Source organism: Gekko japonicus, unplaced genomic scaffold (genome assembly GCF_001447785.1).
Source record: "Gekko japonicus isolate JY-2015 unplaced genomic scaffold, Gekko_japonicus_V1.1 scaffold7, whole genome shotgun sequence".
NCBI lineage: Eukaryota > Metazoa > Chordata > Lepidosauria > Squamata > Gekkonidae > Gekko > Gekko japonicus.
In genome coordinates, this window is record NW_015159711.1 from 1,482,190 (window position 1) to 1,507,005 (window position 24,816).

The window sequence follows — 24,816 nt, forward strand, 5'->3', positions numbered from 1 at the left end:
CATCTGCTAATTAGAAAAACAATGTAATTTCTAGCATCTAATTCTAATTATTTGCAGATGATAGATTCCTTATGCAGCATCCATAAAAGGCTCAGCCTTTCCCACCCATTGATAAACAAACAGGCCCTTTAGGTGAAAAGGGGCAGGGCATGGAAGATCCAGTATAAATTGAGACAAATATATGCATGTGCAGCTCAGTGCTAGAGCATCTGCTTGACACGTGGTAGGTCCCAGGTTCAATCCCTGCTATCTCCAGTTAAAAGGATCACATATTTTTTTTTATTTATTTTACATTAGACTTGATATCCCGCTCTTGTCCCATGGCTAGGGTCTCAGAGCGGCTTACAGGGTTTCTGGTGCTAATCACCTGTGTTCCTAGCTAGGGCCACAATGTATGAAGGGGGGGTGGGACAACCTACCGGCACCCCCTCTGTGGTGGCTATTGCTGTTTCTCCGTTGGCTTGGCATGGTCGGGTCTCCTGGTCCTGCGGGTTGTTCTTTCTCTGGCGTTCTCTGGCGTCTCCAGCGTTCAGTGGTGGCGATCTCCTCCTTAGGCACGCAGCTCCGCCTACTTTCCGGCCCGGCCATGTCCTTTCCGGCTCCGCTGAGCCGGAACTCGGCATCTGTGCACGCCCCTTTCTTCTCTCTTCACGGCAGCCCTCGATGTACTCCTTCTCCGCCGCCAGGGATCGCTCAAACGCGCACCTTGCCTTGCTCGCCGCCGCCTTGCTCGCCGCACCACCAATGCCGTCCACGCCAGGATCGCCGCCGGCGCCATCGTTGCCGTCGTCTCTGCTATCTCCACCATCTTCAGCCGACCACACAGGGTGCCCCCCACCCCTCTAAGGGTGCCCATTTACCTACTTGCAATTAGGTTGCTTTCGAGACCCTGGAGAACAGCTGCCAGCCTGCACAGACAATACTCGCCTTGATGGACCGATGGTCTGATTCAGTACAGGGCAACTTCATGTGTGAGCAAGGAAGTCCGGTCTGCAGGCCCATCTCCTCTGGTATGTCCCTGGGAGTGTTACGCTCTTTGGAATGCAATCAGCTGGTGGTTCCCGGCTCTAAAGATGTCTGGCTGTCCTCGACCAGGGCCAGGGCTTTTTCAGTCCTGGCCCCGACCTGGCAGAAGTCTCTGCCAAATACCACCAGGGCCCTGCGGGATCTCATGCCGTTCCACAGGGCCTGTAAGGCAGAGATGTTCCACCAGGCGTTTGGTTGAGGACAGCAATGGTTTCCACTCTAGCCGGCACCCTCTTCTGCTCTCCGGATCAGTCACCCTTCCTCCTCCCCTGCCCATGAGGTAGCCGGGCAGTTCAGAATGGGGAGTGATTTCAATTTGCCATCTGGAGTTTGAACTTTATTTATTGGTATTGTTGTATTTAAACTGTTGAGTTTTTATGATTTTATTTACCATCGTACATCACCCAGAGCCCTACAGTAGCAGGGATGGACGATTCAGAAATCTAATAAACAATAGCAACAACAACAACAATAATGGGTCTGCCACCAAGGGTGAGTAAACTGGCTACACAAACATGGACTCATGTACTTAACTGTGATACTGCTAGGTATCCCACATTGTCTCTCTTACCATGGTCAGTAAGGCTTCGTTGCCTTTCAAGGGTAGGTATGTCCTGACCCCTCACTAATGTAGGCAGATCAGATGGGCCTCTGCCTCAGCTATTCTAGTCCCTTGAACCTTGGTCCTCCTCTGCCCAGAATTGGGGAGGCTCCTGTTCCTCCCACCTACAAAGGTAGTTCAGGAGACAACAGGGCAGATGCCACTCAGGGGAAAGAAGAAGGCTGGGCAATAAGGAGGAAGAAGAGGAGGCTGAAAGAATCTCGGCACTTTGCTGAAGAGACTAAACTGATACTGTGGAAGGGAGGAAGTACCTCTTTCACCATCCTTGCTGCTAGCCTTCGGAGAGAGCTGAAGTGCTTACTGGCCACCCTTTGCTCAATGACAGCAAACTGAAGGATAGCATCTGCACTGATTCCCACTCAGCTGCTTTACAGGCTTGTACTGTTCTCACACCAAGCTCTCATGAGCTAGAGACGTCCCTCTTATTGAAGTCACCAGGGCTCCATCCGGTCCTCACTTCTGCCTCCGTCAGGCACAACTGCAGCCAAGACCTCTAGTTCAGAACTGAAGGACCTTTGCCACGCGTGGTGTGTCACAGCAACCTGCCAGATGACCACCTCTAGGCTGAAACTGCCCCTACATTTTCTTACAGCAGATTCTTCTCAAAGAGAATAAATTTGTAATTGCTAAGACAGTATTTGCCTCCGGAATGGCTACTAATGGCCTCCAGACTCCTCACTTACAACTTTGCCCTCATGTCCTCTAATCATAAAAGATACCTATAGTGTTTCTGAATAGACAAAAAAAAAAGAACACCAAACTCAAAGAGGATAAAGGCTCCATCCCTCATTAAAATTATCACCTTTGAAGCTTTAGAGAAATGGGGCTTTAATTTGGGAGACAAAAGATTGCATTAAGGAGGAAACTGTAATAATCAAAGGTGAAAGGAATTTCTATTGTCTCATCTCTCTCTCTCTCTCTGTGGGAATTTTCACGGCGCAGACATCTGTGGGGGAGGGGAAGAAAAAAGGCTGCATTGTGCCTTTCCAGCTCCTCATTCTTCCCCACCCCATCAATAAACGCCTGCAATCATACTCTCGAGCTGCGGTGCGATTTCAAGGTTCATCTCTTCTGAGCAGCTCGAACACTAATTATCTCAGCTGTAATTAGTAAGATAATTAAATACTGGCTCACTCATCACTCTACCTTGCGTTGGGTCATGATTCTCCCAGAAGACCTTGAGTAGTTTCTCAAAACTGATGGTTTCCGGCTGATATACCACTCGCACAGCTTCGGCATGGCCAGTTTTTCCTTTGGTAAAATAACAGGAAAAGAAGGACTGGTGTTAATCGCTAAGACCACCACAAAGAATGGACTTCTTGCCTTGCTCATAAATTAAATAAGTAATATAAATATGTGGACACATTTTTACATTTATTGACATTATATTCTGTGCTACCTTTTCAGAAGGCTTGGGTATGCTGAACCAATATACCACTCTCATTGGCACAGCCAGACACTTTACCTTATCAATCACTAGGCTAATCTAAGCTTGGCTGCAGAAGCCTTGCATTAATATCAGAGCAACCTCTGCACCAGTCTGCAATCCCATGTTTTGCAGAGAGTGCCACAGGTTATGATTATTTGCCAGTGGGACAGAAGTGGAGCATGTGTGCTCAATAGCTCTCAAGAAACCTGTCTGTTCCCTTGAGGCTAGGGTGCTGACCTGGAGAAGTTGAGGGAGACAGAGAGAGGTGTGTGAACAAGACCTTCAGATCTGATGGAACTGTCCCACTCCCATGCTAACAGATCCTCTGCTGTCAAGGAGATTGTAGGTCTCAAAGCAGGAGGCTGTCAGGATGAGGGAACAAATCCCTTACAAGGGACCCCTTTCTCAGGTGAAGAACTGATACACTCTCATACCGAGGATACCTTTTCGGGGGGGGGGGGAGGTCAGCTTTTGCTAGCAGAAGATTCAGTCATTAGGAATAAAGAAAGCAGGGTCTAGGACGGGCATTGTGACTGCATGGTGATTTGCCTGCCTAATGCAAAGGATGCATATACCACATGCTGTCTAAACAGGCTGACAGTGTGAGAAAGGAGTCAGTGACCAAGGTGTACGTTGGCACCAGTGACATTGGGAAAAGTAGTCATTCCATTCCAGAAGTTACTAGACAGTCCCTAGGTTACTAGGCAGAAAGTTAAATTCCAGGGCCTCAAAGGTAGCATTCTCAGAATTGCCACCTGCTCCACGTGCAAGGCCAGCTAGATATGCACAAATTAGGGGTCTCGATGTGTGGATGATAAAGTGGTGTTAGAAGGAAGGGTTTTTATTTTTAGGCCCTGGGGAACTTTCTGGGACATACCAAACCTAAACAAAATTGGTTTCACTTGAACTAAAAGGGAACATGAGTGCTGGCACTTAATATCAAGAACCAGGCAGAACAACTTTTAAACTAACTTCTTTAAATGTGTTTTTAGCAGTGGTGAAAACAGCAGATTCCATGTTAGGGACTATTAGGAAAGGGAAAGAAAATCAAAAGGCCAATACTGTTATATGCTTCCTATATAACTACAGTATGGCCTCATTCTGAATGTCCAGTTCTGGTTGCTTTATCTCAAAAAAGACATTGCAAGGCAGAGGAAAAGGGTGTTTTCTCTTAGCAGATGAGGACTGGAGCTAGCTATGGACCAGGGCATCTTGGAATGCCAATTCTGGTTCTCTTATTTCTGGAGGATTGGGCTGTTGGTTTAGGGCTGTCAAATCGGGCCAGGGGGTGGGGAAACCCCCGCTTTGGAGGCCTGATTTCCGCCGTGGCGGAATCGGGCCCCAGGGGGAACCCCGCCCCCGGCGTGCGCATCACTAGGAAGTGACGTGGGCACGCCGTGCACGCTGGGGGCAGGCCACGGCCATACAAGGGAAAACTCTATGGTTTTGAAGAATTATTTGGCAACCCTATGTTGGTTATTGCCATGTGAATCAAATAGTTACCACTGGATGTCTCGTATTTAAACAACCCAGAATTATAACTAGAGCAAGTGTAAGGAAACATAGACAATTCATTACAAATTATTGAGTAACTCATTTATTTATTTATTTGGATTTTAGATGACCCTCCCCCTGAGAGGGCAGGGCACAGAGTGGTGTAAAACATAATCGGTTCCTAACAAATATATTTTTAATGGTTTAAAACAATTAAAAACAGTAATTGCTTAAGAGATGAGGCTAAAGGATTCAGTAATGCCACTGCTGCGGCGGGGGGGGGGGGGGGTGGGGGGGCCGGAAGGACGGACATCACTGTCCTCAACCAAATGCCTGATGGAACATCTCTGCCTTACAGTCCCTGCGGAACTGCATCAAGTCCCACCTGGTACAGATGTTATTCAGCAGAGAGTTCCATCAGATTGCAGCCAGGACGGAAAATGCCCTGGCCAAGGACAGCCGGACATAACTCCGGCCAGGGATCACCAGTAAGTTCTGAAATACTAAGCACAGTGCTCTTCTGGGGTTATACTGGGAGAGGCGGTCCTGAAAATATTTGGATCCGGTACTCCACCAAAAGCCAGTGCAGCTTTCACAGCACAGGATGGATGTGTATTGTACACGGGAGCTCCGTAAGGACCCATGCAGCTGCATTCTCTACCAGTTGGAGTTTCCGGGTCAACCTCAAGGGTAAAGTGAGTTACAGAAGTCTAATCTGGATGTGACTATTGCATGGATTACTGTGGCTAGATCAGGGCGAGACAGGTAGGGAGCCAGTTGCTTAACCTGGTGCAGTTGGAAAAACACCAGTTTGGCAATATTTGCGACCTGGGCCTCCATTGTTAGGGAGGCATCCAAAATCACACCCAAGCTCCTGACGGCTGGTGCAGATCTCGAGGGCACACCATCAAGAGCTGGGAGTTGGCACCCCACACCTGAATCCCTCTTCCCAGCCACAGAACCTCTGTCTTGGAAGGATTCAGTCTCAGCCGGCTCTGTTTCAGTCATGCCACCACAGCCTCCAAACCCTCAGCCAAGGTTACCGGGGCAGTGTCTGGCTGGCCACCCATCAACAGATAAAGCTGGGTGACATTATTATTATTATTTATTATTGTTGTTATTCTGACTTATATCCTGCCCTCCCCGCCGATGGGGGCTCAGGGCGGCTTACAACTATTCAAGAATACAATTAAATACAATAAAATACAATACAATCTATCATAAACTTATAAATTACTTAAAATAACAATAATTAAAAACATAAATACCCCAACCACTAAACTTTCACCCCTGAAAAAAGATAGTAGCACAATTTTAAATTACCATTAAATAATCCACCAGTTTTCAAGCATTGCAGGGGAAATAGAGGTAAAGAGATAGTGGTCCTAGGTTAAAACAATTAAGTATTTTTCAAAGACAACATCCTACAGATTCCCTTACTCAACATATCAGAACATGAAAGGCACCATTACTGTCAGTGTAAAGGAAAAGCAATAAGAAACAGCAGCAGTTTAACACCCTTGAAAGTGAGTGTGAAGCCAGTATAGAAGCAGAGTAATTTACTGCTGGAGTTAATGTGGGAGTAGTGAACAGCTGCTGTTTGAAATCATAGGCAGAGAAAATACCCTGGAAACTGACATTAAAGAAATAAACCCTTTTACATGAGCCTAATAACCCAAAGGAATTACAAAATATAAATTTGTTCAATGTATTCTAAAGATGCACAAGATGTAATTAAAGATGGCCAACATTTATGAGCTCCATTAAACAACATGGTATGAGTTTCTTCTCTAATATTTGTTGAGATGCAGATGTGACTTGTAGGTACACTAGGTCATGGGGGAGGTGATCTTGAACAAACTTCATATATAAATGTATATGCATATTAGTGCAAAGGTTATAATATTTCCAAAGTCACCCTTGTGGGAGCGATCACACAGGCTTCTGTTCACTGAATAAGACCAGCAATAAAACTGCCAGATGTTGTGGCACTAAATGCAAAACAGTCATTTCTGGACCTTAGATTTTTTACAGCACACCAAAATTGTCAAGATCAAACCCTGACATCCACCAAATCTGTGCTGTGGAAGAAAATGTATCATTTAAATACTTTAAAGCAGGGGTGTTGAACCCATTTGTTATGAGGGCCGGATCTGACATAAATGAGACCTTGTTGGGCTGGGCCATGTGTGTCATAAAATGTAATGCCAGGGAGCAGAGATATAAACTTTATATAAAGGACACAAACACAAAGGGGTTTTTTTTACTTAAAATAAAAACATGCTTAAAACATTAGCACTCTTGCAATATTTTGTTTATTTAACAGTGTCTGCTAACAGACACCTCTTGCTCTGAATTATTGCATCAAAATGTCTGTGCTGCTGAGTATGCTGTTCAGGAGTGTATCTGTACGATGATGCAGCAGCAGCAGAACCAGAAGAAGAAGCAGAAGACAGCCAGTTCCACTGCGGGCCTGATAGAAGCCTTCCGGGGGGCTGATCCAGGCGCATGTTTGACACCCCTGCTTTAAACCATTCAAACAAGTGCCTGACATTACAACAGTGTTAAGCATGAGTTATTTGCTATACGACTATACAAAGGATGAAATCTCAGAAGAGAGGGGGGAAATAAACAACTTGCATGCTTTCATCTCCCACTGGTACAGCTGACCACCAGGATGAATTATATTCTGCTCACCTACTCCTGCCAGCAGTCTACATGCTAAAACGCTGGTTGCTGGGGTTTGGGTTTAGGTGAGCAGGAAGCAGCCCAAACCTGAGCAGTACTGGATTTTTTTTTTGACCTCATCTTCATTATGATGTATGGGACAATTCAGGGGAATGGGTTAGGGGGATGCACACCTCAAAGCCTCGAAAAGACAATGTTATGGGCACACATTATAGGCTCTCTCTCTTTTATCACCTCTAGTGTCTCTGATCTCTACTGCCTCTTCATCTTCAAGCTGGATACAGAAAAGTAAGAGGCTCTAAATTTTGTTGTTGTTGTTCAGTCGCACAGTCGAGTCCGACTCTTCGCGACCCCATGGACCAGGTCACGCCAGGCCCTCCTGTCTTCTGCTGTCCTCTGAAGTTGGCTCAATTTCATGTTCGTTGCATCGATGACACTGTCTAACCATCTCATCCTTTGCCGTCCCCGTCTTCTTTGACCTTCAATCTTTCCCAGCATCAGGGTCTTCTCCAGTGAGTGCTCCCTTCTCATTTGGTGGCCAAAGTATTTGAGCTTCAGTTTCATTATCTGGCCTTCCAGGGAACAGTCAGGGTTGATTTCTTTGAGGATTGACTGATTTGATCTCCTTGCAGTCCAAGGAACTCTCAAGAGTCTTCTCCAGCACCATAGTTCAAAAGAATCTATTCTTCGGCGCTCGGCCTTCCTTATAGTCCAACTCTCGCAGCCATACATGACTACTGGGAATACCATTGCTTGGACCATGCAGACTTTTGTTGGCAGGGTGATGTCTCTACTTTTTATCATGCTGTTTAGGTTCGCCATCGCTTTCCTCCCAAGGAGCAGGCGTCTTTTAATTTCATGGCTGCAGTCACAGTCTGCGGTGATTTGATGACTAGGGAGCCATGTACCTGATGTTATCTGCAGGTCGTCTTGAAGAAACAGGCTCTGAAGAACTGCTCTTCCAAAAGCAGCATCAGTTTTAGCACAGTGCATCACCACCAGGAACTTCTCAAAGGCTGAAGTCAGTGAACCAATAGCAGACCTGCAGAGATATGTCACCAAGTATCTGGAGAAAGTGGCAGAATCAGGAGCCATAATGACCCTTTCACAGTACTAGCTTGCTTGATACGTTCGCATCAAACTTTAAAGCCAGGCATCTTTCCCGGCATTTGAAAGACATGTTTGCACTCACTGGAGAAAACCCTGATGCTGGGAAAGATTGAAGGTCAAAGAAGACGGGGACGGCAAAGGATGAGATGGTTAGACAGTGTCACTCTTCGAAACCCAGCTTGTACTTCTGGCAGTTCTCTATCCATGTACTGTTGAAGCCTAGCTTGTAGGATCTTGAGCATGACCTTGCTAGCGTGTGATATGAGTGCAATTGTGCGATAGTTTGAACATTCCTTGGCATTGCCCTTCTTTGGGATTGGAATGTATACTGACCTTTTCCAATCCTGTGGCCACTGTTGCGTTTTCCAATATCTAAATATCTAAACATCTAAATATCATACTGCAAGAGAATTTCAGAAGAAAATAAGCTTCTGTTTCATAGATTACAGAAACACTATTTCATAGATTACAGAAAAGTTACGGTTAGTTTTAAAAGAATGGGGTGCACCACAACATCTGATTGTTTTGATGCACAACCTGTACTCTGAAGAAGAGGCTACTTTTAGGACAGAATATGGAGAAGCAGAATTATTTCCAATTGGAAAAGGTGTCAGACAAGGATGTATTTTATCTCCCTGTCTCTTCAATCTATATGCAAAATACATCATAAGGATAACTGGATTAGATTTAGATGAAGGTGACTACTAAAAGGGTGGAGTAAAAATTGGTGGACGGAACATTAACAACTTGAGATTTGCAAATGACACCACGTTACTTGAAATGATTACTGATGAAGGTTAAAGCAGAAAGTGCCCAAGCAAGATTACAGCTGAATATCATGAAGACAAAAGTAATGACTAGGGATGGGCACAAATTGGGAAAGTCAATGTCCATTTCAGTTTGTGGTTTATGGGGCCACATGAACCATGAACCATTAACCTTCACGAACTTTCCCGTTTACCAAACTGGTTCATTTTGTGAGGTTTGTGATGTGATAGAACAGCCCCCCTGCAGTCTATAGATGCCAAACTCACAGCAAGTCTCCAGCTGACTCTCCTCTACCTGCCCTCCATGTTTGGTAAGGATTGGACTTTGGGGGACAGAGTTACAGCCTCCCAAAGCAGGTGCCCCCATAGCGCTTCCTATGTTGCCACTTTTCCCCTACCCTTTTTTGCCGCATGATCTTCCTCTAACTTTTTAAAATATTCTAATGTGAGCACTATAGTGTTAAATCATAGCTGCACCACTGAAATGTTAAAAAAAAAACCACTGAGGAAGATTGTGCAAAATAGGAGCTCTCATGGATGGCCAGCGCTGCCTGTTGAGCTTTGGAGGGCCACTATTAGTGTTTCCAGGGCTGCAAGAGGGAGGCAGAAGTCCATCCCCCTGTTGCTTTGACAATTAATTAATCAGCCCCAGCATGTCTGCCACACGAACTACCAACACAAGCCACATGAACCTTCCATAAGACCATAGAGGTTCATCAGAGGTTCGTTGCAAGCACGATCACATGACCACAAGCCAGGCAATTTTCGTGATGAATTTAGGTTTGTGATGAGGTTCGTGCCCATCCCTAGTAATGACTACTGGGAAATTATACAGCTTTAATGTTGACAAAGAATAAATTGCAATTGTTCAAGATTTTCTCCATCATCAACCAAGTGGAAGACCACAACCAAGAAATCAGAAGGAGACTGAGGGAGCCAAGTTTGGTGTAGGGGTTAGGAGCACAGACTCTAATCTGGGAGAACTGGGTTTGATCCCCCACTCCTCCACATGCAGCTGGTGGTGGGATCTTGGGACAGTCATAAGTTCTTTCACAGCTGTTTTCTCAAAGACAGTTCTTGAGAGAGAGCTCTCTCAGCCCCACCTACCTCACAGGGTGTCTGTTATGGGGAGGGGAATGCAAAGGGATTGTAAACCACTCTGAAACTCCTTTGGGTAGTGAAGGGTGGGGTATAAATCCAATCTCTTCTCTTCTCTGGGAAATACAGCCATGAAGGAGCTAGAAAATATTCTTAAGTGTAAGGATATGTTGCTGGTGACCAAGTTCAAGTTAATTCATGCCATAGTATTCCCCATTACTATGTACAGATGTGCAAGTTGAACAATGAAAAAAGCTGACAGGAAGAAAATTGATTCCTTTGAAATGTGGTACTGGAGGAGAGTTTTACAGATACTGCAGATTGCCAAGAAGACAAGGTCCACCGAGCTTTCAGATGAGGCAGCGGATATCCAAAATTCAACTTTGGCCTTCCCTACTAAAATCACTGGCTCCCCTACTAAAATCACAGCCCAAACTGAGTATAGCAACACAAAGCCTAATTGCTGCTTCACTGCCCTCCTGATAGGAACTCAACCATCAGTTCTGTTGTTTCAGGGAACAAGAGGGGGAGACTCACGAGGGACAGGAAATTCCATTCCCCTCCCCACTGTTCCCCATTTCGCTCTTCTTGCTCTGTCTGGCTCATCCAACAGTCTTCCCTCCCCCAACATGCTTGCTTTTATCTTGCTTTATCTCCCTTCCCCCATCATCCACACTTCCACCTGGCCTAACTGCCCACCCACTCTTTCCTCTCCCTGCCCATTTTCTCACCCTCTTACTATTTTCTCCCCCTACCCGCTCTGCAGTCTTCATGGCATCTCCATCCCTCCTCATGTCCCCTCCCCTGCTTCCTAAAATAACATTTTTCCTTTGCACTGATTTTTGGGTGCTGTTTTGCATCACTTGAGCAACACCAAAAGCTACCTGGATTTTTTCTTCTTCCCTGTGCTGGCTCCCTTCCACACCAGTATGGAGAGATAGGAGCTAGCATGCATAGGCATGCTACTAGTACTGTGAGATAAAATTAAAATGGAAGAAATATGGGGATGGCTACCACCAGCCACTCCTCATGCGCATGCCCTGAACATCATATATATATATTTCTCCTAACGTGTTGGCCATTTCCAGCTCTCCCATTGGCTGTGCAGTGTGCTCCATCAGCCATTGGCCCATCAACTGCCACTCAAGAGTAATCACGTGCCATTGGCTGGGGGCTGGGTCCGCTCATCTTCCCCACCCACTGCCGTCTCAGCCACTAATGCAGTCCTCCCTAAAGTATTCTAGAGACCAAAGATCATGCATTTTATACGTATAGCTTTCAGTCTAGAACCCAGGGTTTGTGGAGATCAGGATGGAATGTGAAAAGCTGAATATACATTCAAGCAGGTTTGGACTTGCAGCCCCATCAGAACATGTGAAACCACCTTATACAGAGTCATATACTGGGTCATCCAGCCTTGTCCTTTGACTAAATAGCTTGTGAAGGTTCCAGATAGAGGTCTTTTCTAGTATTGTTACCCCAGATTCCTTTAATTAACAGTGTCAGGAACTGAATTTGGGACATTGTACATATAAATTGTGAGCTCGCCCTCTGAGCTGCAGCTAAGGATGGGCACGGACCAGCTCACAAACTGAAGTTCATCATGAATTTTGGCTGGTTCATAGACCCAGCATGAACTTTCATGCTGCTTTGTGACAGTTCATGAATGGATACGTTTCCAGACAGACTGTCCCTGCTCAATTAAACTGTTTACAAAACTTCAAAGCAACGGGGGGCGGAATTCTCCAGTTTGGAAACACCAATAGGAACCCTCCAAAGCTTAACAGGCACTGCTGGTTGCCAATAACAGAGTTCCCATTCTGCTCTATGGGATCAGAATGCTATATATCAGCTCAGCTCCACAGCCTCTGCTCTGTTGGCTGTTGGCAGTTAGACAGAGAAGCAGGGAACTTGTTAAAAGCACAGCACATTCATCTATTCCTGACTGTGAACACTTCTCCCCTGATGGGGTTTGGGTGCTAGGACTCAGGATTCTGAGCCACCCTGTTTCGCTGCTCACATCGAGCAGAGGGGCTTAGCTACCAGGTGCCTTGGCTGAGGACCCACATTTTATACCCTTCTGATTGTGAACTCCTCTTCCCTGCTGGGTTTGGGGGTTATGTGGACTCAGGACTATGAGCCACCCCATCTCTCTACGCATGTTGAGTGCCTCAGGTGAGGAACCACATTTTATACCCTCTTGACTGTTATCTCCTCTCCCCTGCTGGGGTATGGGTGTTAGGTGGACTCAGGGCTCGCATGCCGAATGCCTCAGCTGAGCACTCACGTTTTATACTCTCGTGACTGTGAACTCCTCTCCCCTGCTGGGGTTTGGGTATTAGGTGGACTCAGGGCTCATGGCCATGCAAAAGAAGTCGGGCCAAATGACAGCCTTGCATGACCAGTACTCCGGGGGATGAGCACCAGTGGGCTCAGGGGACTTGGTGAGGTACTCCCTCACCATCACCAAATTCTCCCCCATTGCACGCCTGGCATCCCCACTGCTGACATCCCAGTTCACTACTGGCAACCAGTTGTGAGGCTTCTCCCTACTTAGGCTTTTTGAGGCAGAGGTGCTGGGCTGCAGCTCCTGCTCCTCCTCTCCAGCCTCTTCCACCCACTGTTCACTCTGGCCACATCTGTTGGCCTGTAGCCTCTGCACCTCTTTGCAGAGCTCATTCTTCCATTGCAAGAGCTCTGCATTCAGGAGAGCAATGCTGCATTTTATCCAGGCTTCACAGATACAGGCCAGCTTATAGTCCCCTTTAGTGCAGAGAGGATGCAACCTGGTACCCACCTGCAACCTCTCTGACAAGGCCCTTAACTCATGGGAGAACAGCCAGCACCCAATCCAACCCTTGAATCAAGAGGATGACTTGCCCCAGGCACACAGAACGTTAGTGATGTCCTGGAAGGGACTGAGGACACATACCATTTGGGTGAGGATCAGACAGTCATTGGAGCTGATACTGACCTCCTCTTCCCCATGCAGGATGGTCATAGAGGAGATTGCATCCTGAGGTGTGCTCTTCTGCTCCACCAAATGCACAATCATGGCATAGGTGGAGTTCCTTCTCCCCCTGCCCCACCTCTCACACAACAGGTGGGCAGATTTGATGCTACATGAGAAGTGGACAGCCATCAGGCCTCAAGCAAGCACTGCATCTTGACGGGAACAGTGTCCCAGGTGGCCTTGATAGTGCTTCCCAGCCCCAGAGCATCCTTCACCACCAGCTGAACCATGTGCGCCAGGCAGACAATGCCCCTGAAGCACACATTCTTCACCTCTGCAAGCATGTTGGTGCCAGTATCTGTGACCGTGTAGCCATGGACAATGTTACCGCCACCCACTCACTCCCTCAGGCTAATCTGTATCACAGGGTGGTGATGTTTTGTGCCGTGTGGTCTGCATCTATCCCTTGCACATGAAGCAGAACCACTTTGTAGTATGGAGGCAGACTATCCCCTCCTGGGGCCTAGGCCAAATCCAAACAGTCCTGTCGGCTGCTCCAGAGGTCTGCTGTGAAAATGCATGGTTTTGCCTTGTGCTTTGGAGACTGGAACCTTGACCATTGCCACTGCAGCTGGCAAAAGGCTACATCCTCCATGAGGAAGAAGGGTTGGCCATTCACAACAATCAACTCAACGCAAATGACTGCTTCTGGGGCCCTCCACAAAGCCCTTTTGACCTCTTGGAGGGTGGCCCACCTTGATGTCCTGAGTTCAGGGACCCTTTCTTGGAGGGGCCTCCTGCTCCCCCTCTGCTTCTCCCTGCTGAGAGGGAATGGGCCTCTACTTCTTCCTGCAAGCAGCCACTCTTTCTTCCAACAGCAACGTAGTTTCATAATGCACCCTGGACCATGTAAAGCCAGTCCTCACCAAACTTGGAGGAGGGGTAGAGGAGAGTCAGCTGGAGATCCCCTGTGAGTTTGGTGTCTCTAACTTGCACAGGATCCATTCTATAAACTCCTGAACCTGCACCTGTCATTTTCTTGGGGGCACCTTCTTTGGGGGACCATAACTCAGAGTGCGTAAATCCAATCCTCACCAAACTTGGAGGCAGGGAAAGGAGAGTCAGCCTGTGAGTTTGCCATCTCTAGCACACTGGGGGGGGGGAGGTCTATAGTGTCACAAACCTCATGAAATGAACTAGTTTGTTTAGCCCCTAAAAGTTCAAATCGGACATTCCACAAGCCACAAACCAAACTGCATTTTACCAGTTTGTGCCCATCCCTAGCTGCAGCCCTTCTGGGCAAATCCTTAAATAGCTATGAAGTTCACAAAGTTGTACTGAACAAGCTATTGGGTTAGGTGCATTTTCCACGAATGCCATTCCTAAGGAACATTCCCTGAACAACATTTTGTAGACATTAGTGTGCAGTAGTGGGAGAAAGGGAGCAGGATGTTTCTATTCCTCTGATGGTGAAATTAGCCTGGATCCAAATCATTAGCTCTTAGCCTAAACTACTTCATAGTATTCAGGAATCAAGTATTTAAGCACACTGGGTAGATCACCAGCTGTACAGTCTTCAGGAGAGACTGAAGTATTGCCAAAGGAACTTCTAAGAGCATGTGGGCACACACATTCTGGAAATCTCTAAATATGGCAGAGACCCAAAAAAAGCCCAACAAGTATAAGGTAAAAGAAACTGGATAAAAATTGTTTTATCAGGTAGGAAACTACTGATACGGAACAGTTTTGCTCTTTGGAGAAAAAGAAAAAAACAGGCACTGAAATTTCTAACATTATGATATATTTTCTTGTACAACGTAATCAATAAAAGGCCATTGTTTGTTATGAAACAGCAGTGTCCAAGGCATCCCCTCATCCAGCACTAGGAGGAGCAAAAGCCAGCTGGGAGGACCTGCTTCCTACCTGAGGATGCTCGAGGAGCAGTGCTTGCCAAGCCAGCAACTTTCATTCTTACAGATTTGAAGCTGGCCATCCTTGCTGTAATGCACCCATTATCTGGCCTGCAACTTTTCACTATTTTATTTAGTTAGTTGATGCATGTTGCCTCTCAATACAAGGTTAGTAAAGAGAGCTCAGAACATCAAGCGGCTGAGAAATCCAGGAGAATCACTCCACATCTCTCCAGCAAAAGGGACAATCAAGGTCGTTTGAGTCCAAAACGTTTCATCCAAGAAAATCTTTCTGTTCCCCAACTTGATTTTAAGGAGCTCTGGACCAGAGGGTGAGACAATCTTATTACACTGTTGCTGGGAAGGCAGCTTGCCAGCAGCTAATTACCTGTTTATCATATATTCATTTCCCACTTAGAAAATATGCCTGCTCTCAGAGGATTAAAAGAACCATATTAGCGCTGTGGAGATTCCAGGTTGGAAAGAACAGAAACACGTGTGTACATGCACATGTGTTCACACACACAGGTCTTCTGAGGAAGAGACATTTCTGTGCCACCTACACTGTTTCTAAATGTTCCTCAGATTGACACTTAAAAATCAGTGAAGCTAGTTCCCTGATTTTGCATAACAGAAGCTGCACTCATATCTTGTGGCAGTACCATCAAGGGTAAAGCACCTGTCACCTCACCTCATTTTCCTATATTCTGATCATACATCCTGGCGAGGGACCCAATATAAGCAGCTGGCATGGCAGCTTTCATCTTCCATTGGCTCTTTTTTTCTACCCGCAATCATTATTTTTAGGTAAGCTGAAGAAGATACCATGGGTACTTGCAGCAGCCAGTTACATAACTGTGCAACTTCTGGTTTTCGTGAAGTAAATGCATTACCTAGATCCATTTCAATACAACCCAACCTAGTTTGGGGACTATCTGAAATTACCTTATTCACCATAATGGATAACATCTGCCAGCACAGAAACAGAGGGAATATAATCATTTTGATACTGATCTCTCAGCAGCATTCAAAAGTATTGTTGATGATAACCTTTTGTACCAATTAGCTGAGATTGGCATAAGAGGTTTCACATGCCTACCTGGATTACTGGTATCCAAATGTGGTGCTCTGGGGGGGGGGTTTTACTCTTGAGACTAGGGTCATGCAGGATTTCATCTTGTCTTCCATGGAGCTTAAGACTGATTTTCAGGGTACCCCAAATATGTTGAGTGTAACACTCACATGTAAGTTCCTTAATTCTTGCAAGAGTTTTCATATTGGCTTTCCCTGTGGGTTAAATAGCCCTCCCCTGACCATTTTAGGTCAGAAAAATGCATAGGTGGGGCACAGCACACACTGAAGAACTCATGAATTACTGTTATACAGGACATCAGACCTAGCCTGTGTACTCCATCCATCATGTAACAGAGTGAAATGTTATCAGTATGGTGATAACATGCAACTCTACAAGTACCTTTCAACGGTCAGGTGAGCAGAGGATGTTCTGATCAATAGATTGGACTCACTAGCAGGATGGATGGAGGCCAAAAAAAACCCTGAAGCGCAGTCTAAACAAGACTGTTGTGAACTGCATTCCCCCCCCGAATGATTATTTTGCATTCATCAACAAAAACGGATGTCTCGTCTAGGAAGCATGGTGCCTTTAACAACTGTGATTGCTTCACCACCTACATACCTTCTTGGAAATAAAAGATTTGGTCATAATTATCCATACTCTGATCACATCTACACTAGATTGCTCCAGTGCACTCGACGTGGGGCTGCCTTTGGAAGCTTCAATTTCGCATGCAGCTGCTAACTTCTGTATAGGATAATATCTCATCAGTTATGAAAGAGCTTCAGCAACTGCCAAGCACAATTCAAAATACTGGTATGGAATCCAGGTACTCCTCCCATGTGAACCTTCCTAAACATTATCATGTCCTACAGAGACCCCCATGTATGTGCCCTTGCTTACAGAGGTGAGGCAGGGGGCCACCTAATGCACGAAACTCCCTGTCCCCCTCCATCTGCCTGGCTATTCGTTGCTGGATTAAGTGACTTGCTGTATCTGCTCAGGAATATCATTTGTTTGTATTTTACCTTTCATTTTAATGCTGATTTTATAATACACTCCCTTAGCATTGTTACTACTACTGATTTTATTGGCTGTATTGATTTGATGGGTTTTATTGATTGTAAGCGACTGTGTAATTTTATTTTTAAGTACCACCTTGTGAGTTTTATGGTTATGAGGCCATGTAAATATAAGTTAAACACATAAATGCTGAATTTGTGTCTGCTGTTATTCAACCAATACATTTTAAAACCAGTCAGCTCCACAGAGCTATGTCTACCATAGTCACGTTTGCATGTGGATCCTTTTCCCCAAAGCTCATTTGGGATGCACATGATACTTGCGGCTGGCCATACTGTGCTTATGGGAGCCTGCTGTTTTATTGTTTGTTTGAATACTTTAGATTGCAAACAGCCGTGAGTTCACTGTCAGGAAAGAAAACTCGAAACACAGTGAATGAATTAATGGGTATCATGGAATAGTTGGCTCAATACACATTTTTGATCCTCTGGTACCTCAAGGTTCAAAGGAGCCCTACAATGCTGGCTCTCCATTTCTGCACAACCACAGTTGTTGGTCAGAATAGGGAGCTGCATGTAATTAACTCACAATCCATACTCCACTTGTCTTGGGAAGTCAAGTCCTAATCTGGTATTGGTGAGCTTCAAGATCCTCAAACCTGTTGTCTTTAGGGGAGCAGCTGTGGGTCAGCAGTAGAGCATCTGCTTGGCATGCAGAATGTCCCAGGTTCAAATCCTGGTAGCACTAGCTTAAAAGACTGAGTGGTAGGTGATGTGAAAGACCTGTTTGGTGTAGCGGTTAAGTGCACAGACTCTAATCTGGGAGAACTGTGTTTGATTCGCCACTCCTCCACTTGCACCTGCTGGATAACCTTGGGCAAGCTGTAGTTCTGGCACAGCTGTTCTTGAAAAAGAGCAGTTTCTATCAGAGCTCCCTCAGCCCCACCTACCTCGCAGGGTGTCTGTTGTGGGGAGAGGAAGGGAAAAGAGTTTGTAAGCTGCTCTGAGACTCCTTTGGGTAGTGAAGGGCAGGGTATAAATCCAATCTCCTCTTCTCTTCTTGAGACCTTGGGAGAGCCACAGCCAGTTTCCATAGACAATACTGTCCTTGGTGTATAAATGGTCTGATTCAGTATAAGGCAGCTTCGTGTGCATTATCAACATTCACTTTGGGCCACAATGGTGATGAGGGAAACTAATGAGCCCTCCCTTTGTGCTGCTAGATTACTAGCCCCTAGACTACTTGCCCACTCTTAGGCTTGAGTGCTTCATGCGGTACATATGGAGAAGGATTTTAGACCTCCATGCAACCCTGCTCTGTGAGAGCCAAGGCCAACTTCCCCTCTCAGTGAAACCACCCACGTTACCAACACTGACAGTTTGAGAGATAATAGAGATAATATGGTGATACAATGGGGGGGGGTAACATTTCAAACCATTGTCCCTCTTGGCTGACTCTATCCCATGAAAAGGGCCACGCTCTGGTGGTGGGTGTTGGTTTGTGTGCTTCTCAGCTGTTTCCTCTCCCCCCCCCCACCCCCGTTTCACTTGCTTCTCATTCCATCTTCAGAGGGACACGAAATCCATGGCTTGGAGAAGAGGCAAGGAAAGGAGCAAGAGAAGCCACAAAGTGTTCTGGATCAGAACACTGATTCCGGCACATTTTAATATTGTCTTTAACTACAGTGACATTCATGACCTGCAGGCCAAGTAAGTCATTGGTGATCTTCAGCTGGCACTCATAAGTGCCTTCGTCGGCAGCGGTGAACCCATAGACATGGAGGTTCATCAGGTTCCTGTGGAAGGTGATGTTGGCCCAGTTCCTGAAGTTGCCTTCGAGCATGCCAATGTTGCTGGTGATGATACACATTGCCCTGGAGTCCTTGGCCATGAGGAACTCATAACTCAGGATGTTGTTAGTCTTATTGTCATAGCGACAGACCAAGCGCAGGTTCTGGTCGTGTATGCAGGCCCTCAGTTCCCAGGTGCTCTGGCACTGAACAACTTGACGGACTGTCACCAGGACCGCAATGCCAATGGTGGACTTCATCTTCCCTTTCTCTATGCCCTGGAAGATAGCAATGGGGTGGAAGAAACCTGTGAGCTCCGATGACATGCCTGCTCCCATCGTCTGCAGCGGCCAGCAGCTATTGCACAAGGCTGCTGCTTCACGGAGGGGCAGCCAAAGGCTCCACCCTCTGGGCCCACCCCCTGCAGTTCAAGCCGGCTCTTCTGGAGGGTCGTTGGTGCTGCAGTTTAGGAAGCACCTCCCCTCTTTTCAGGGCACGTGGCCTGGAGGACCAAAAAAATAAAAGGATAAGGGGATGATGGGAGATATGCAAGGCCCTCCCCTCTTCTTTGGAGCGATCCTTTTTAGCCCTTGCAAAATGGGGAGGGGGTGCTTTGACTTAGGGAGTGCGTTGGTGGGAGGAATTGTGGTGTGCAGAAGCGAGCTGCAAGAAACAGGCAGGGGGGGTTCCTACTTGTGTGAAGATAGGATTGGATGGGGGGGGGAGATGCACCATGCCTGTCATTCTGCAAGGAATGAAGCTCCCCAAGAGATAGGAATGTTCTACCAAGGCTTTTCAAGGAAGGTTCTCTCTCCTCTTCCTTTGGAGCCTTGAGCCTGTTTTCTATTGGAAACAAGACAGAAGCCCTGCATGTGAGCTTCTTCAGCCACAAAGCCAACAGCACCTACTTTACTCTATCATTCAATAGTATAATTGATCAGTTTACTTTTGGTCTTATATAACTTCTAGTTTATCCCTGCAGCCTCTCTCTGTGTAAAACAGCACTTCACACGCTTAGCTCTATTCTTCCTTGCACTTTCCGCCATTTGCTTTATTGCATCCTTGATTATTGTTGGTTCCTTTGCGTTCTTGTTCCTGTGCTTGCTAGCCCTGCATGTTAAAGACTTGTATCTCTGGAAATGAACCTTCATTATATTGTGCGACTAAGACTATCTCCAACCATTCCTTGGGCTATCTTAGACAAACTTGCCCAGGAGAGGATTCCAGAGGGTGTTCAACCCCAAACTGTACCTATTACTGGTACCATGTCATTGATTGTAAAATAGCATAATCTGAGCAAAAGGAGTATACCTAAATAGCCCCAAACTGCTGAAAATGGTAGAGTGCAGACAGAAAATACGAAATTTATTTTATAGATATTTAGATTATTAACCAATTTATAAAAACACATTCAATGTTGCTTTAAGATATACATGTTCTGTAATCATACCTCACACCTCTGCATGACTGCTCTTCTCCTGAACTAACTCAATGCTGTGGGCAGGAGAAGTAGCAAGAGGGAATGGCAGGTAACGGACACCACTTAGGGAACCTGCAATCTTCCTATTAAAGCCTGACAATGCTCCCTCTATGATGTTTTAGAGGAACATCATGGTTTCCCCCTACTCTAGAAAGCTATTCTGCTCCTGGGATGTCAGCAGCCATTTCACCAGTCCTCAGTCACATCTCAGGCTTATTTTCATGCCTAGCAACTAACACACCAAAAAAAGGAAGAAAAAGTTGCCATGGTTTAACAGGATTGGAAGTAAAGGTTAAAGCTCAACAAAGAAATAGCCAGACAACAACGAACACATTTTCTACCTATGAACGACACTGAGCAGCAGGCAGGACTTGGGCAAGCTGACACAGAGGCAATGCTTACAAGGGAAGCCAAAGAAAGAGGAAGTGTGAGCCAGGGGGAAGGGGGGAGTAAAGCAAAAGTAGCTGGGAAAGGAAGATGGACTGCCATTCACTCCACTCAGCTACAGCCTCTCTTTATGGCCACACTGCCATCCATACTCCCACCATTTGGTGGGCAACTTGCTAGTGATACGTAAGAGTCTCACATTCATCTCCCTTATGTTCACTTTCGCAAACTGACAGGATGTGCTGTGTCATTCTGCAGCCTGGCTTTCTGCCCCAGCATTAACGAAAGCTTCTCTTCCTTTCCCTCTTCCACAGTCAGAAGCTGACTCCTTTGCAGATAGCATTGATTTCTGCTCTCCCGCCACTGAAGATTGGTTCGTCTGTATGAAAATAAGAAGCTCTGTGGAACAGAAGCTGATTTGTTGTGGCATCAGGCGTCTTAGGTGACATAACTTGCTTTGTCACACACTCAGAGGGTGAAGGTGGATATATAAATACATGCACATGGGTAAGGGCAGTGTTTAAGCTGCTTTGTACATCAGAGATTGAAAGCTGACATACAAATGTAGTAAATAGACCAAGTATAAACAAATAAACCAAGTGAACAAGGCAAGAACCAAAGAGCATGAATGCATATAGCAGATTTTCAGGCCTGCGCTATCAGAAATGCAATACATAATCTCACTCCTTCCTGAAGCATGAATATTAAACAAATGTTGTAACACCATCTGGAAGACAACATCTTTTTTGTCATGCAAGAGCCTATGCTAGAAACCTTTCCTAATTTGACAAAAGAATGTTTGAGACACCCCAAGTGAGGCCACGGTTTACAGAGCTTTCCAGCTATTAAGCCAGAACACTTTTTTTTTTAATGCTTTTGTGCCTTTTGAATCTGGCCCCCATGAGGTGAAGGTGCTGAATGTTTCCAGTGTCTGAAGTCTGTGACTTTCCTTTGCACCATTATACCAAAGCATGGTAGCCTTATGCAACGTTCTAGGTTCTGATGACACATATTTCCTACAGCCTTGCTCCACCTGCCAACATGTCTGCCATTTTGCCAGCTAAAGCTGTTCTCTCAGCCTGGCTGTTAGGACACAACTTGATATGCTCCTGAACCAACACCAGGAGAGGATGGCAGGTCCTGCCAGACCCCAGTTTCACCCATCCCACCCATTTCCCTTCTGCCCTGTAGGAAAGAGTTGCTGACAACCTCATCAAGGATCAGTTTCCTGCATGGTGGTCTTTTCAGTGGAAAAAGCTGTTCGTGTCCGTGGCATAAACAGTGTTATTTTGAGGTGAGTCAGTTTTACCTGAGTTAGAGTGTGCCACTATTCTTCTCTGGCAAAATGAGCCTAATCTCTATAAAACAAAGGCATTCTAGACAAGGGAGGAAGACAGAGGCAAGCAGGAACAATCTGCTTAGTCACACAGAGGTGTCACTTGTTCTGTACAGATGTAAACTGCAAGAGGACACATTAATTTTTTTCTTAAAAAATATAATGCCTAGCTGATTCTGAACCCAGCACAACTGCAGGTCATCTACCATAGTACTTTATATCTAGGCCATAGCTACGGTGGGGCATTTCAGGACTCCACCTCCTCAAACCCAACACACACCCCACAAAAGCTGCTGTCCCTCTTCCCCCTCCTCCCCCTCCTGTGGCATTAAAAGGGCCCTCCAGCTGATCAACAGGAGCACGTGGCCCGCCAACCAGCTGGAGGGCCCTTTAAATCTTCCAGCTGACCAGCTACAAAAACAGCATTTAAAGGAAACCCTTAAAATGCTGTTTTTCTAACAGGGTGGGGCACATACTTTCCCTGATCTCCAAGGGGCAATTGTGCCACTTGGAGACAGGCGCAGGCAGCCCCTGCTAGAAAAACAGCAGTTAAAGGGAAGCCTTTAAATGCTGTTTTTTTAAGTGGGCTGGCAGCCACACGCTTTCCCCAATCTCCAAAGGGCAAAATCGCCGCTTGGAGATCAGGGAAAGCCCACAGCTGCCCCTCTCCCTTGAAGGAGGTGAGGGAAAAGGGCGGCTGCCGGCTGCATGCAAGGGAGAGGGGTAGCCGTAGGCTTTCCCTGATCTCCAAGCGGTGATTTTACAACTTGGAGATTAGGGACAGTGGCTGACCGTGTCCCCCCCCCCCCGCTAACCCCCCCCAGCATTTAAAGGGTCCTCTTTAAATGCTGTTTTGGCCTGATCTCCAAGAAAGGAATTGCAGATTGGAATGACTCCTGATGAAGGTTAACGCAGGAAGCTGCCCAAGCACAATTACAGCTGAACATTAAGAAGACAAAAGTAATGACTACTGGGGAATTACACAATGTAAAGGTTGATGAAGAAACTGAAATTGGTCAAGATTTTCTGTTCCTTGGCTCCATCAACCAAAGGGGAGACGGCAACCAAGAAATCAGAAGAAGATTGAGACTGGGAAGGGCAGCCATGAAGGAGCTAGCAAAGACTCTTAAGTGTAAGGATGTGTCGCTGGTAACCAAGATCAAGTTAATTTATGTCGCTGTATTACCCATTACTATGTATGAGTATGAAAGCTGGATAGCAAGGAAAGCTGACAGGAAGAAAGTTGATTCCTTTGAAATGTGGTGTTGCAGGAGAGTTTTACAGATATGGTGGGCCGTATATTTTCACCAGTGAACTATAGCAGAAATGACAAGAATGCCTTTTGTGAATGTATGCTTGTGAGCCCTCATGCAGCTGTTCTAGCGTGATACCCCTGCCTTGCAAAAAGCTGCACCTCAGGGCATTGTTCCCCTTCTCCTGGAATCTGAACCCTTGCCTAACAGAAGTCATAGGGTTTCCATGGGAGATTCACCTGCCAAGTAAGCTGTGGGAATCTGGGTATGGTTGGAGTGGCCATGATTCCTAAGTATTTGCAAGAAGGGAGCTGAACTATCTGCAGAGCTCTCAAGAGAATGAGAGTTACAGAGTTCCTAGTGAGCACATTGCATTCCTCCATACATCAGAAAGTACCATGTTTCCTTTTTTGCTTCCCTTTTTCAGTCCTGTGGATGAATGGGGACAGGGTGACATCAGGAAGATGTGCCAGCACTGCCATGCATTTGTTGGCTGCTTGCATATATGGCTGATGATGGGGTTGGTTCAGATTACTGGTGGGTGTCAGCAGTGTTGCTATGGGCCCCAATGCAGTTGCTATGCTCACAGATCCTAGAAGTTGCATCTTTTTGCTATTTCTTTTCAGTGCTGAGACACATAGAATACCAATTAGCTACACTAGTGCCGTACGTGCATCATCAACATACCAGCAAAGTACCAGCATTTCGGACTGGGCTTCCTAACATGTGGTTTTCTCACATGGGATACTGTACACAATAAGAATATACAATTGTCAACACAGAAGTGATATCTGTGGAACAAAACTCAACACCACAAGGGGATTGGCCTCTGGTTACTAGACACACGTTACTTTTGCTTTACTGTAAATTTAAATAATTTCAAATGTTTTATATCCTTTCTCTCCTATTCTTGAGCAATCTCACAACAATTCTTGAAAACACAAATCAAAATGTTATTAAAAACAAGCACTTAATATTTGCAGTAAACATACTTTGTGTTCTCAATGAGAAATAATTGTTTTCTAGAGATACTCTTTGCAAGGTTCCATACTCACAGATGACTAGCACCTTAAGAATCATATAAATGCAAAACTGAGCCTTTTCACTCAGAGAACATTAACTGTTGAAAAATGATCAAACACCAGCCCATGTATTTCTGTGGAGACCTGACCCAGATTTAAGCTCCCAAGTTTAACAGATAACACACAGAACACATCAATCACTGGCCCTCAATAAATCTTACCAGATATTTCACTTTTTTCTGGCAAACCTTTTAGCTGTTATTAATTCCCAGCCTATTTTTAATGAATTGCTGTACCCATGTTTAACCTCAGGAAGCCATATAAAATAAATTATTACTGATGATTAATTATGCT

General features: G+C 45.8%; 1 protein-coding gene and 1 pseudogene across 2 annotated transcripts in view; both read right to left on the minus strand.

The window, feature by feature from the left end:
* Positions 1 to 24,816, minus strand: part of MSRA (methionine sulfoxide reductase A) — a 297,114-nt gene that overhangs the window by 117,819 nt on the left and 154,479 nt on the right. For both annotated transcript variants that reach the window (XM_015425699.1, XM_015426394.1), the window contains exon 4: positions 2,795 to 2,899. In XM_015425699.1, the coding sequence (XP_015281185.1) occupies positions 2,795 to 2,899 (105 nt within the window). The remainder of the gene's footprint in view (positions 1 to 2,794; positions 2,900 to 24,816) is intronic.
* LOC107123786 lies at positions 18,761 to 19,244 on the minus strand (annotated as a pseudogene).